Source organism: Mugil cephalus, chromosome 10, assembly GCF_022458985.1.
Source record: "Mugil cephalus isolate CIBA_MC_2020 chromosome 10, CIBA_Mcephalus_1.1, whole genome shotgun sequence".
Taxonomy (NCBI): domain Eukaryota; kingdom Metazoa; phylum Chordata; class Actinopteri; order Mugiliformes; family Mugilidae; genus Mugil; species Mugil cephalus.
Window position 1 is genome coordinate 26,769,510 of NC_061779.1, and position 13,062 is coordinate 26,782,571.

General features: G+C 38.6%; 1 protein-coding gene across 1 annotated transcript; it reads right to left on the reverse strand.

The window, feature by feature from the left end:
- Nucleotides 1-4,067: 4,067 nt before the first annotated feature.
- LOC125015179 (ceroid-lipofuscinosis neuronal protein 6 homolog) lies at nucleotides 4,068-12,775 on the reverse strand. The gene is made up of 8 exons (XM_047596875.1): nucleotides 12,597-12,775; nucleotides 10,939-11,059; nucleotides 10,245-10,343; nucleotides 9,979-10,167; nucleotides 9,724-9,779; nucleotides 6,306-6,437; nucleotides 5,503-5,631; nucleotides 4,068-4,782 (listed from the first exon to the last, which is right to left on the reverse strand). Exons 1-8 carry the CDS (start codon nucleotides 12,680-12,682, stop codon nucleotides 4,638-4,640), a joined length of 957 nt encoding a protein of 318 aa, XP_047452831.1. The 5' UTR covers nucleotides 12,683-12,775; the 3' UTR covers nucleotides 4,068-4,637.
- Between the last annotated feature and the right edge of the window lie 287 nt (nucleotides 12,776-13,062).

Here is a 13,062-nt window from a genome sequence, read left to right on the forward strand (position 1 = left end):
TTGCATTTTTAGAATATTTTTCTTAAGTTTAGATAATCATGACAGTTATTCTTTTTTTGGCAATATATAAAATTTTATATGGAATATAACAAACTGTATCCATGTCCCAGAAGAGCTAAGTTCCTCATTACAAACACATTACATGATGCCTCTCAAGGAAGTGTCAATTCCAAGTCACTGCAATAAAAGCAATAATTTTTACTCAATTGCATACATAATGTTTAGAAATGATCTTTATATAAAAATATCATGTGGTGTTTGGTTACAGGTGCCATGTTGATTTTAGGCCTAGAAACGGCAAAAATATCAACTATGTTACCTTGGAAAGGTAACTTAGAGGGCTAAGAGTAAAATAGTGGACACTCATGTGTCACTCATGATATGTTCTTGTAGTTTTTAAGAGTTCATTTAATATTGTAACTGTACATTAAATAAACAGACTGTACTCCGTAAATATTGTAAAAGGTAAACTTGTTTTTCAGGCAAATGCCATGATTATCTACTGCTGAAAAGCAGCACCGTTACCATGAACAGCAGGATGGCAACCCTGCAAAATGGGAGGCATACTTGGTAAAAGGCCAGCAGAAATGGAGAGAAATGAGAGAGCAAGGCAAATACTACAAGCCTATATCTGAGTGGGAGAGTGAAACATGCACAGAGAATGTTTTGGAGGATAGCGGAGCAACATGGCAGACACAGAAAGAAACAGGCTCCTGATAGCTCCAGTCCTGACAGTGATGAGCAACCAGTTCCAGAACCAGCAAGGTTAGAGGGCTGTAGAAAGTACTGAAATAGAACAATGACTCATGAAAGACTACTGATCAGATTAAAATACAAATTTGCATAGTGCCATTTCATTATTCAGTGAAAGCTGCAATGTTGTAATATTAAAATGTCTTTCCATAAATGTGGAGGTATAATTTAAGAAGTAATGGTAAGCAATATCAACGGTTACTGTGGAGTGTTGACTCTCTCAACAAAAATTTAACTTAGACACACACGCGCACACACACACACACAAAATTGCATGTTCTTGGGTGAGAAGCCGAGTTCAGTCAGGAAAGCTTTGTTAAAATTAAACTTTATTTGCGCAAGTTTTTTTTTTTTTTTTCTTTATTTGGCGGTATGGTTCTGTTCTGTGACCCTCTGCTCTTCCATGTGCTTGCATAGAAAGCCTTTTCCTGGCTTTCCATGCAAGCACATGGAAAGCCTAGAAGACACAAGTACTCATGAAAGTTGTTAAAGCGAGAGATAGGCCTGGGGGAATTGAGAAACGTCCTTTGTTAATGATGTTAACTTCTGCTTCATTGTCAAGGAGATGAGGATTTGTTTGGACTAGTGCTTACACTAAAGGACATGCAATAACAATTGGGTATATTTCCGGAAAAGCTGAGGAGGTGACGCCACTTGAAGAGGATGACATTTTTGTTGGCCATATATCAGTAAAACCGATTCTTAAGGGATGAATGTTTGACAAAACAGCGGTGTGGATGCTTCATTGACGCCTTCATCTCATGATCTGTGACAGAGGTAGAAGGAGGCCCATCCCCTCAAAGCACCAAGCATGAATAGGTTGTCTGGTCCTCTACCAGAGGCCTTGGAATTTGAGCTTCCTGCTCAGTATCATAGCTGTTACTTGTTCTGCTCTCTTCTGTATTTAGATTTCCTGGGATCTGCTGGAGGTCACGGCGCCCCTGATCTGCGATCAGTGTCCCATACTCCACCTCCTGTCCATCTCTACACCCTACTACCGCAGAGTCATCAGAGAACCTCTGCAGGTGGCAGAACCCAGAGCTGTATCAGAAATCAGAGGTGTAAAAAGTGGACAGGAAAGGAGATAAAACAGTTCCTTGGTATAACAGAGGCAAAATTATGTGTTAATTAAATCTGTCTATCAACATGGACATAAATTACACGCACACATGGGTTTCACAGTATATATGACAGTAGCTGCTATTTTTCTAAGCCTTTAGTCTAGATAACTCTCTAGCATAAGGCTTGGTTAACCTCAAACTTCATTTCTTTTGTAAAGCAGCGTTTTTGAGATCAAGGTTCACATTAATGATGGCATGACTTTCATTTCCTGTATAAAATCTTAACAAACATTAAAGAGAGAAATTGACATTTGCCTCACATAAGAAGGAGAAATCAGTTGACATCCAGTTCTTCCTTTTAATCTTCTGCTCCCATGACTTTCTCTGTTTTGTTCACTGAGGAAACAGTGAAGTTTCCTCCATGTTTTCCTGATCCTGTGCTGGAGCCGTAGACTGTGGCATATTTTAACTTTTGGTCCAACTTTATTCTCTGTTATTGCCACTTCTCTTTGGGTGAATATTGGTTAGATGTAGCAAACATGGCGCCCATTAAACACGTGACCAGCTCAGACCCAATCAGCATTGAGGGATAGCTCAAACAGTCCATTCCGTAGGTGGCCAGACTCTCTCTAATATACAGCTCTACAGAAACTGTCAAAATAGTGCAACCATGTGGCCATTTACAAAACTACAACACTGTGAACTACACTGCCCTTCTCTACATGTTTTCACACATAAACACATCTCAGCAGTCGCCACAACGGACACACACTTTAGTGGAGGAGTTTGGTGAGTGGAGCTACATATTGGTTGTTGCCTATAATTTGCTGCATGATACTAACCTGGCTGTTTGAAATTACTGTAAATTTCCATTGAAATATCAACAGTATAATCCTGTTATATCTAAATACAGGACATTACTGTTAATGTAGTGCTGTGTTTTGACTGTGTTGTGATTTGAAATATAACAGTGTTTTGCACTAGCTCAAAGAAAACAGTAGTTTAACAGTATTTTTCCACTGCACTGTGGGAAAAGAAAACTGAGTCCACACATGTTCAAGTGGTTATTTATCCATCTACATCTTGTGAACTAATTGGAGAGAGAACCATTTTTATTTCGCTTGTTAGCATAAGAAAAAAAGGAAAGAAAGAAAAATGTTTTTCTTAACTGTATTGTTGTCAGACTGAGTCATTCTCATTAGACATATTTTATATTAGACTGGACGCAGTGTATTCAGCTAATGTTAGTTGCATTATATTCTTTGTCTTCTGATGTTGAAAAGTTATGCACTCATGTGTTTGTTTGTTTGTTTATACTATTGAGTCAACATTAGTGAAAGTATTTTTTTTCCACATTAATTCCTAAAACACATTCTTTCTGCAGACTCTTCATCAGACCAAGGCAAAGTCCCATCAAAGCGGACAAAAGACAAAACACCCGTAAACCAGCAAGCATCATGTCCCTAGTCTCCAAAAATAAAGGGTCTTTGAGTAAGATTTCATGAAGGTTTTTGAACCCACTCATCCATATATGCACAAATGGAGACATTCCATCTCCCAGTGACATGTTTTCTGGTAGCCACCTTCCCCGTGATTCACTCAGTCAGCCTTTGTGTTTATATCTCGAGTTCAGTTTTGGAAAGTCTTGTACAAAGAGTCAGTGAGAATTGTATGGATTGTTATTTCTGTATGGCTGTAGCTTAGATTCTGTTACTGACTTTGAGCTTTCTTTTGCACTTATTTCCGTTATATTTTATCCTCAATTTTTTTTCTTTCTTAAATGGCTGGTATTTCAGTTTTGTAAATCTTCAGGATTCAGATAAAACAATGGTAAAGTGAGATCAAAAACTGTCTCAGTGGAACAGATGGAAGGATTTAGCTGACTGTACACATTCACATTCCAGTCTCCCGGCCTTAGGCTTTCTATGTAGTGTATGCACATAAGACTAAGGAACCAGTAGAGTGCAATAAGTACAACAGATAATAATTTAATAAAATAAAATAAGTATGGCTACGGTGGTTCTGACTAAATGGATTTTAGTGACTGTGGGCCCATCCATTGAAAGCTACACTGATAAAGGCTTGGTTAATTTCACCCTCTGCTTTAATAGCAGCCTTTGTAATGCCTGTTGGCATTCAGTTTTATGTAGAAAGTGTTTCTCTGGGATTTTCTAGCTGATAAAAGATGGGTTGAGAACAAGTGTAAGAGACAATAAAAAATAAATTAAGTGTAGTACTGTCAGTTATCTTTGTCCCCTTTGATTCAAAGATTTTTTTTATTACCCTTCCAAAACATGAGGTACAGAAAGGAGAACAAAACTTAAGTACTGAGGTGCAATCAGGCAACAGTAAAAAAAAAAAAAGAAGAAGAAGAAAGTGAATAAATAATAACGCTAACAGTACTAAATCAGTACAAAATATTAATAGAGATGTGTCAATATTCAGATATTACACTGAAGCTATTCCTGAGCCTATGCACCCTGGACCTGATGTTGTACTGCCTTTGCCCTGAGTGAAGTTGGGTAAGCCTTTCATGGGTTCTGAAGAGTTTTTTATGTTACCTTCTGTTGTAAATGTCCTTGATTACACGAAATACAGCCACTGATCATGTGTGGGGACTTAATGTCATGCTGCAAAGCCTTTCTGTCTGCTACTGAGCAGTTTCCATAACACACAGTGACACATGGTGTGAGAATACTCTCCGCAGTACACAGTACACAGTAGGTGGATGTGAGGACTGCCGTTCCCTAGAAAACTCGAGAATGTCCTCATCTGGTTCCATGTGCATCATTAGTGGTACACTGAATGCCTCACTGTGAACTTTTAGTTGTTGTTCTGGCAGAAGTAGAGTCTGTAGACCATACCCGGCTGTGGAACATAGATCAGACCAGAGATTCTCTTTTTCAAGATGCTGTTGTTCCATAGGCAGGCCCCCCAGATTAGTACCAGGCACAGAGCTGCAGAGAAACTACAAAACAGACAAATTCAACAAATCTGGACCAAAAGACAGTGCCTTTCTTTGTCTTTCTTCCTTTCCATATTTCACTGCACAAACTCGTAGGGCAGTGAGCCAAAAATCCCCAATCTGCTAAACTCATCATTTAATACACAGATTGCACGATAATTGTCTGAGAGTTTTCTTTGTTTGGGTTCTGGATTAGAAGAAAATGACTCCTTATCAGAGCTAATAAACTGGGAAAACAACATACTGGAAACAACTAGTGACAATGGTCATCTTGAGTCATTTCAGTAACTGCTCCTGGAATGAAAGGGCAATGAGGCCTCACATCAGATCCAAAACAGATTTAGACCTTAGACTTCATCCTATGACACACAGTGTGTTTGGTGTTGGTAGTCCATCTCCATGTTTGGCAGCTACTAAAAAAATCAAAAGCACGATGTTGAGTAGGAAACATACACAATATAATAAATAGTGTGTGCTTTCAGACGTAGATGTTGTGCTCTGCATGCAGAATGTCGAACATCTAGATTAATTTGCTCATTGCTGGAAGAATGGCTTCTCGCTATAACTGAACTTAAATCCCAGTTCTGGAAAGTTATTTTTTTGGTTGAGTTAATGCCCTATGTGCCAAACAACTGCTTTATTTTTGTATTTGGAGAAGCCTAATGTGTGAAGTCACTGTGCAGATTTGGAGCATTAGGACACATTGCATTTTTTCATTTTTACCTGTAGAGCATAAAACAGCCGTTACTGTCAGGGATCAGGCCCTTCCCCTTTTGGTGCATCACTGTGGCGGTCATGGCGAAAAAGGTGAAGATGAAGAGGAAGAAGGTCTGTCCCTCAGTGATCATATACCTGCCAAGAACACAGAGGCATTTGTGTTTATTTGTCTTTAAGCCAAGGGTCTCATGTTGAAACCTCAAATCACTAGTAAAGTAGCACAATTATTCCAGCTCATCAGCTTCTGTTATCACAGACCCGAAGTGGAACCACTTACAGAACATTTGTTTGTTTAACCAGTTTAGCCACCTTATATAGAAAAGCACCACTGAAGTTAGTTGCATGGCAAGGCAATAGTAAAAATGCAAAGCCATGTGATGAGGTGAGGTTTTAAAACTCGCTTGTAAGTATTATTATTAATTCTTTGACACAAGGACTGTTTAAGAACTTAAAGATAGAAGGAAAAGAGAGGAGATAAATTCATATTGCGCATACATGTTAAACATATAGGTAACCAGCGCTGAGTGACAGTGTGGTGCAGAGGACACACTGTAAATGATTTACTACTGTTAAATATGTAATCATTTTTACTTCAAGGATAAATTACCTCTCTGTATTTTATTTTATTATTTTAAATAACTATCTGAAATTGTGAGTACACAACTCCTTTATCATGGAATGTCTTTTTTTGAAACCTAATTATTAGGTGAACATGGTATATGTAGTGATGAACTGAACCTGTGACTCCTCAGTTAAAGCAGTCCTCAGGTGTACACTGTAATTATAAAGTAGAAGTAAAGCAGTCTGACCAGTAATAGACAGCATTTGGAATAAGCAGAACCCATGCCGCTGTTGGCATCTTCTCCTCCTGCATCTTCTGCTTCCTGTGACAGAAACAACCGCTGAAGTAGAGCATGAGTACTAGAAAGAGGGGAACGTACCTAAACAGAGAGAAGAGAAAGAATCATTGTTGATGCCTGATGATTCTTTCTGCTTTTGTGCTGTATGCTTGTAAAAGAAAACATTTTGACACAAAAAAAGGTTGTCAAGATAATTGTGTGTTTATCTCAAGAGGGGCCTGTGGAGGACAAGTGGATGTGAATACCATCTGCGCCAGCTTCCAAAAGGCTTCTTTTGTTCTAATTTACAAGTGCCGTTTCTCAGGTATCTGAGGTCTTGTGGGGCCCTTAGCAGAGAGAACCATTGAGGTCACATGTGTTACGCTGTTGACAAATGAGTGGCCCTTTTCTTTCAGATGTACCAAGATGGCTGAGTCCACAGCTAAGGACTTGACTTGCCTGTACTGCGCCATGCACTTATGGAGTAGCTGTTTTTTCCCCTCTACTGTATTTACAGTGGTTTGAACTTGTTGTAAAGTCTATTAAAAATAAACCTGTGGCACGTTAGTTCATAACCAATAGCACAAACACTGTATTTTATTTTAACTCCATCCTAAATACACTGCTCCGCTACCACAAATACTCACAAGAGCGCCAAATGTCGATTTATCAGTATAAATGGCTGTTCAGCTTTGCAAACAAAACCAATGTGATGAGACTAAGCCAATGAGTCACAGACTGCTTTTCTCATTTTTGATCTGAATCACTCATGAACATTAAAATCCAATTATATATTCCAGGGCGATTTTAGGGCCAGAGCTTTAGGGGTTGTCAGGTAATTTACAGGAGAACTTACAGGAGATGGTCCCAACGTTTATGCACGCTTTCGGGGGAGGGAGGGGTAAACGAGAGAGGTGAATCATACCACTATAATGTAAGAGGGAGAGGGCGCTGGATTTTTTTGACATTTTAAAGCTCCTATTTTTAGGGGTGCTGGAAGTTTAAGGATGCCCCCCTAAAAATGGGCTAGACATGTCTATGATATATTCACAACAATACAGTCCTGCTCACCATTATTGGCACCCATTAAGTTTAAGTACATAATATGGAATATCTTCTCAAAAAAAATGAATCATGTGAAGCATTTATTTTTTATAGAGAACTCATGTTTGATACAAAAAAGCAAATGATAAACAACAATTTAAAACAATTGGAGGAAAAAATAGAAAGACTTAAAGCTTGCTGTGTCACTGGTATTGGCACCCTTTGCTGTAAATCAGTATGGAAACACGTTGTGACTCACCTGTGGTAAATCACAAATGAGAATCATCTGTGATAAATTTTCTGTGCCCATGTGGCATGAATTAACCAATGAATGATGACTTCCGTGTTTTAAAAAGCCATTTATTATCCCCTATTCCTTTGTCACAATGGTGAAGACAAAGGAGTTGTTTGAGGACATCAGAAGTGCGATAATTAGCAAACACAAGACCTCCAAAAGGTATAAGGCCATCTCCAAAGACCTTGGTATCCCTGTTTCAACAGTGCGTAATGTTATAAAGAAGTTTGCCAAGCATGGAACTGTCAAGTACCTCCCTGGACATGGGGGGAAAGGAAAAATTGCTGAGAGTCTTCAAAGGTTGGTGCGAATGGTGGAAAAAACCACCACGTCAAACATCCACAGACCTGAAGGCCAACCTGGAACAGTCTGGGGTCATGGTTTCAACAACTACCATACACCGCACACTAAACCAAACAGGGCTTCATGGGCGAAGGGCAAGGAAAACACCATTGCTGATGAAAAGAAAAAAAGGAACGACTGATCTTTGCCAAATACTACCTGGACAAACCACAATCCTTCTGGGAAAATGTTCTGTGGACAGATGAAACAAAAATAGAACTTCTTGGCAATGCACTTCAACAGTATGTTTATAGACAGTGCAATGAAGCCTACAAGGAAAAGAACACCCTACCAACAGTTAAGCATGGTGGAGGATCCATAATGCTGTGGGGCTGCTTTGCTGCATCTGGTACTGGAGGCCTTCAATGTATCACAGGACTCATGAAATCAGAGAATTATTAAGAGATTTTAGAGCAAAATTGTTGTGTCATGGCAAATGGGAGAGAATGAACCCAAGCGCAGGACTCAGATGTTCAGGCTCAACAGAAGTTTTAATAACAAAAGATCTTGAGCAAAAAGTGTAATACACAAATAATACGATTCCGGAGGCTAGCTGGAGGACTGGCAACTGGCAGAGAATGGTAGAGTGGAGAGTCCTTAAGTATGGTTCAACATAACGAGAAATGTGAAACAGGTGGGAAGGCAGCCCAGCCCCAGCGTAGCAATCAGCAGCTCACTCCACACACCTGAGGTGAGAAAAGCAGACATGAAAGTAAACCGAAAGAGGGCAACAAGTCACCTCCTAACAGGAATGTCCTACCCAGTGTAAGAAAACTTGGTTTGAGTTGAAGATCACGGGTCCTCCAGCAAGACAAAGAACCAAAGCACACATCCAAAAGCATGCAGGAATGGTTGAAGAGGAAAAAGTGGACTGTTTTAAAATGGCCAGCAATGAGTCCTGATCTCAATCCGATTGAAAATCTTTGGTATGAGCTGAAATCTGCCATTGGAGAAAAGAAACCTGCCAACGTTCAAGAGCTTGAACAATTTGTAAAGAAAGAGTGGGAGAAAATACCAGCTGAGAAGTGCAAGAAGCTTATAGATGACAAGAAACGTTTGGAGGCTGTCATCACTGCCAAAGGGTGTGCAACCAAATATTAAAAAGGGGTGCCATTATTGCTGCACATGCAGTTTTTTCGGTTTCTTCTTTGAAATAACAATATGTAAGTTGAAAAAACTATTTTCTTTGTTAAATTACTTTGGACCACCAATTAAAAGATCCTGATGATATAAACTTGGTACATTTCCATTTATTTCTGAAGATATTATAGAGGTTATGCAAAAAATGAAGGGGTGCCAATAATGGTGAGCAGGACTGTATGATACTAGAAAGTCTAAACATTAAACAACTGACCTGCATGATGCAGGCAGTTCACAATTCTTTCTCATGATCTAGTCCTACAGTAGTTAGACTACTGCCACCTGCTGGTACAGACAGATATTTCTCTTATACCGGCACAGTACGAACAGTATGCACTTTCTGGACATGAGCTGCAATCTTTGGGTGTGTTCAAGACCAAATCTTTGGTCCAGACACAGGCAATGTGAGCCAGCCTCACAGACGGCCTTCGTTTGGTTTTCAGTATGTATGAATGTAGTTCATTATGTATTTCTATTATTTTACAGTTAATTTAATGTTGGAGGCCCGTGTGACTGCACTGAACACTAACATATTGTAGTAAAAATAGGTTCACGTTTTCTTCTTACCACATCAGATGACCAAGGGTGCTGTCATAGTAAAACAGGAGCTCAAAGACATCAGCCTGCAAAGCACAATATAAAGTCTTAACTTTTATAGATGTAAACTTAAGCCACGCCATATTCCTCAAAAATCCAACCCTGCATCACACACTGAGCAAAGTAATTGTTTTTGTGCAAAAAATCACAACAAAACATGAGTGCAGATTTCCTTTTGAGAATGAAATGGATGTTAGACTATCAAAAAAAGCTGATATCACCCACCAGCAATGGTGGTTTTAGGTTTTTCATAACTGGGTTCTCACTGACGGACAGGTGAAGCTGGTAGCCAGTCAGCAGGAGCCGTCGCGTGATGGAATTGGTCACCATGTGCAGGCTGGTTCCCATAACAACGGAGATTATGCCGAGATGGATGGCGAGGCGGGGTAGCATCCTGGGTCTGCGTTCGAGTATCTGAATTTTTAAATACATGTTTAGCTCTGACCTGAAGAAAAAACATTTAAAGTAGTAACACATTTAGTTGCAGTTACTTTGAGAAGCATCAACGGAGTAGTGAGGTTGTACAGAAACTGTAGGTATTCTACAACACCAGGATTCCTCAGGGGAAACCAGTCTGCAGGAAGGAGGAGCTGCAGAAAGAAGAAACACAGATTTAATATTTAATTTCTTCCTTAAAAAAAAATCAATTTTTTATGATTCAGATTTATTTCAGTGTATAAAAGGCTGAATTGACAGTATATTAAAATGAAAGAACAAATTATTTTTTATTCAGTGCTAGAGATGAAGCAGCTTTTTTTCTAAAAAAAAAAAAGGATTCAAGCCGATATCTGGATAATTAGTTATACTGACAAGTCAATTTAAAATATTAAAAAATTATTGACTGACAAAATCCATAAAATATAGAGAAAAGCTAGAGACAATCCAATATTAAACTTAGCAAAAGTAAATATGAAAAATACATTTTATTACTTTCTTGTCTTTATGTCATGATGTATAGTTTGGTGTAAAGCTATCCTCCATAAAAGAGGATAATTAATAACAAAATGGACTGTGCATTTTCAAAAACACTCAATATCTGATCAATGTTTGACACTGTTTCAGGTTGTTGTCGAGTGTTTTTATATACTGTATGTTGTTTCTCTTAACTGCAACTTATTGTTTTTTATACTGTCGTAGTTTGCAATAAAACCAATCTGATTCTTCTATTGCCATATCATTTGTTACCATGACAACATTCAGGCCCACATGGAGGATCCAGTTCTGGACAGTGAAGCAAAGCCAAAGGTCCAAGTGGAACCGAGGCTTCGGACAAAACACCTCTGTCTGTGCGGAACCCGACGAATGGCTGCAGAACACAGGAACGTGTGGTGGAATACAAATGGATTAATGTGCACAGAAGTTCTTTGTTTCACTTCATGGAGATTACAATTATTAAAGCAGCTGGTCATTGCATAATCAGGGACTCTGGCTGCCCTCCAGATCCACTGTACAGTGAGGGAGCCAAGGGAAGAGATCAGCAGCCCAGAAAAGACAATTAAAGGCAGAAATGCTGAAACAGAACTTGAAGGAGACTGGAATTTATTGTCAGCTGAAGGAAGATCATTTGTTTCATATGTCTGACCAACAATTAATAATGACCTCTTTTAACTGATTTATATTTGTGTGCCCTTATCATTAATGTGACAAATCAGCTAAGTGTACATTTAACAGTCTGCACATGAACATCTATTGCTACTGGAAATGACAAGTGCCGCTATGTTTGGTTTGTTTTGAACTAAATTGACATCTTTTACAATATAGGTTAAAGAAATTATTACAAGTCACAAGTGATCCAGTTTTTCTATGTTACATAGATAGATTAGATAGATTTTTGAAGAGTCTGACCCTTTAGTTTAAAAATAAATGCTGCTGTGAGGCAACCAAGCCTTAGACCACATACGTAACATTACTGTTGTGTTTCATTGTTTTTGTATTTATTTTATGTCCACTTTTTCTTGTCTTTTTCACTGTCCTTAACCATATGTTTCTGTAATAGTGCAAATTTCCCCACGGTGGGACAAATTAAAGGATTGTCTTGTGAACATGAATGGAACATGTATAAAACTTGAGCAACTTTCAAAACCCCAAATTTTGCTCTAGCTCTTACCTCACATGATCACACACCACACATCCAGCAGCGGGTAGGCTACAACACTGCTGCTTTCAATTTAATTTGTCTGGAACTGCATCTGTAATCAGCTTAGTCCCACAAATATCTTATATTCAGAGATGCTACAGCTCGGATTTTTAAAGTTGAATGTACTATATTTTTCAAATTTTGGATTAATGAATCCAGTTTAGGCTAGTTTTGAATTCATGTTACACACTCAGTTACACTTGGTGTTTTGTACAGTTTTATTATATATTTATGACTAAAAATTGACATATGTTGTTTTATTATAGAGATAAAGGTTACACCCTGCCCATAGCATATACACACGCAACTCTTGTGCCTGACATAGACACACAGCTCCTCCATGCTGACTTACTTGTATGTTTATATCTATACTGCTCTATTTTATTTTATTCATTTTATTTATAGTCCTTTCTGCTATTTTTTTATATTTGCACTACTTTAGCCAGGAGCTACCATTCAACATTTTGTACACACATAATAACAATAAATGATTCTTGAATCTTGAATCAAAGAACGGGAGGGTAGTACACTGTTTGTACACTTTATGCACACCTTTTTTGGCCAGGCTGCGTATAAAGACGTTTAGTGCAATAACAAAAGCAACTACTGAACCTCCAAATATTACAAAGCAGTGTCATCGGTCAGAGCTGGCTTGAACACCACATTAGGAGTGATAACTGATTATGAAAAATATACATTTACCAACCTGGACATGAAAGCAGCTGCATGCAGAGTTGAGTTCTCTCTCATTCGACTGGAGGGCTGCATCTTCCTTTTCCACAGAAACTTCATGCCGATAACATGGACACACACTGAAAGCCTCCAAAACCCCTCACAGAAAATCGGAACTATTTTCCTAGCATCCCTCCTGACTTGAATGTGATGTTTCACTGTTGCTCCTCGAGTGAAATAAATACACATTAAAGCGAATAGTTTCAGTGGAAATTCCCAGCTACCGTGCTGGAATGTGTCCAGCGGGTTTATCTGATAAGCCTATAATCTGTATAAATCTGCTCCTATTTTTTTATTAGACAGCATTAATCTGGGATCAGATGAGCACACAGTGAGTATCATGGTGCCTTCATTTTCAAACTCCATGTCAGTCATTTCATTCACTGGTAGATATCCTGAGCGCTATCAGTCTGAAAGCGAAAAAGTCAGTAGAATTACTT

Coding starts and splice junctions, on each gene's coding strand:
- LOC125015179 (XM_047596875.1), bottom strand. CDS start 12,682: ATGAAGTTTCTGTGGAAAAGGAAGATGCAGCCCTCCAGTCGAATGAGA. Junction 11,060..12,596: donor GCAGCTGCTTTCATGTCCAG/GTTGGTAAATGT, acceptor TGTGTTCTGCAG/CCATTCGTCGGGTTCCGCAC. Junction 4,783..5,502: donor GGCTGTTTTATGCTCTACAG/GTAAAAATGAAA, acceptor TCTGTTTTGTAG/TTTCTCTGCAGCTCTGTGCC.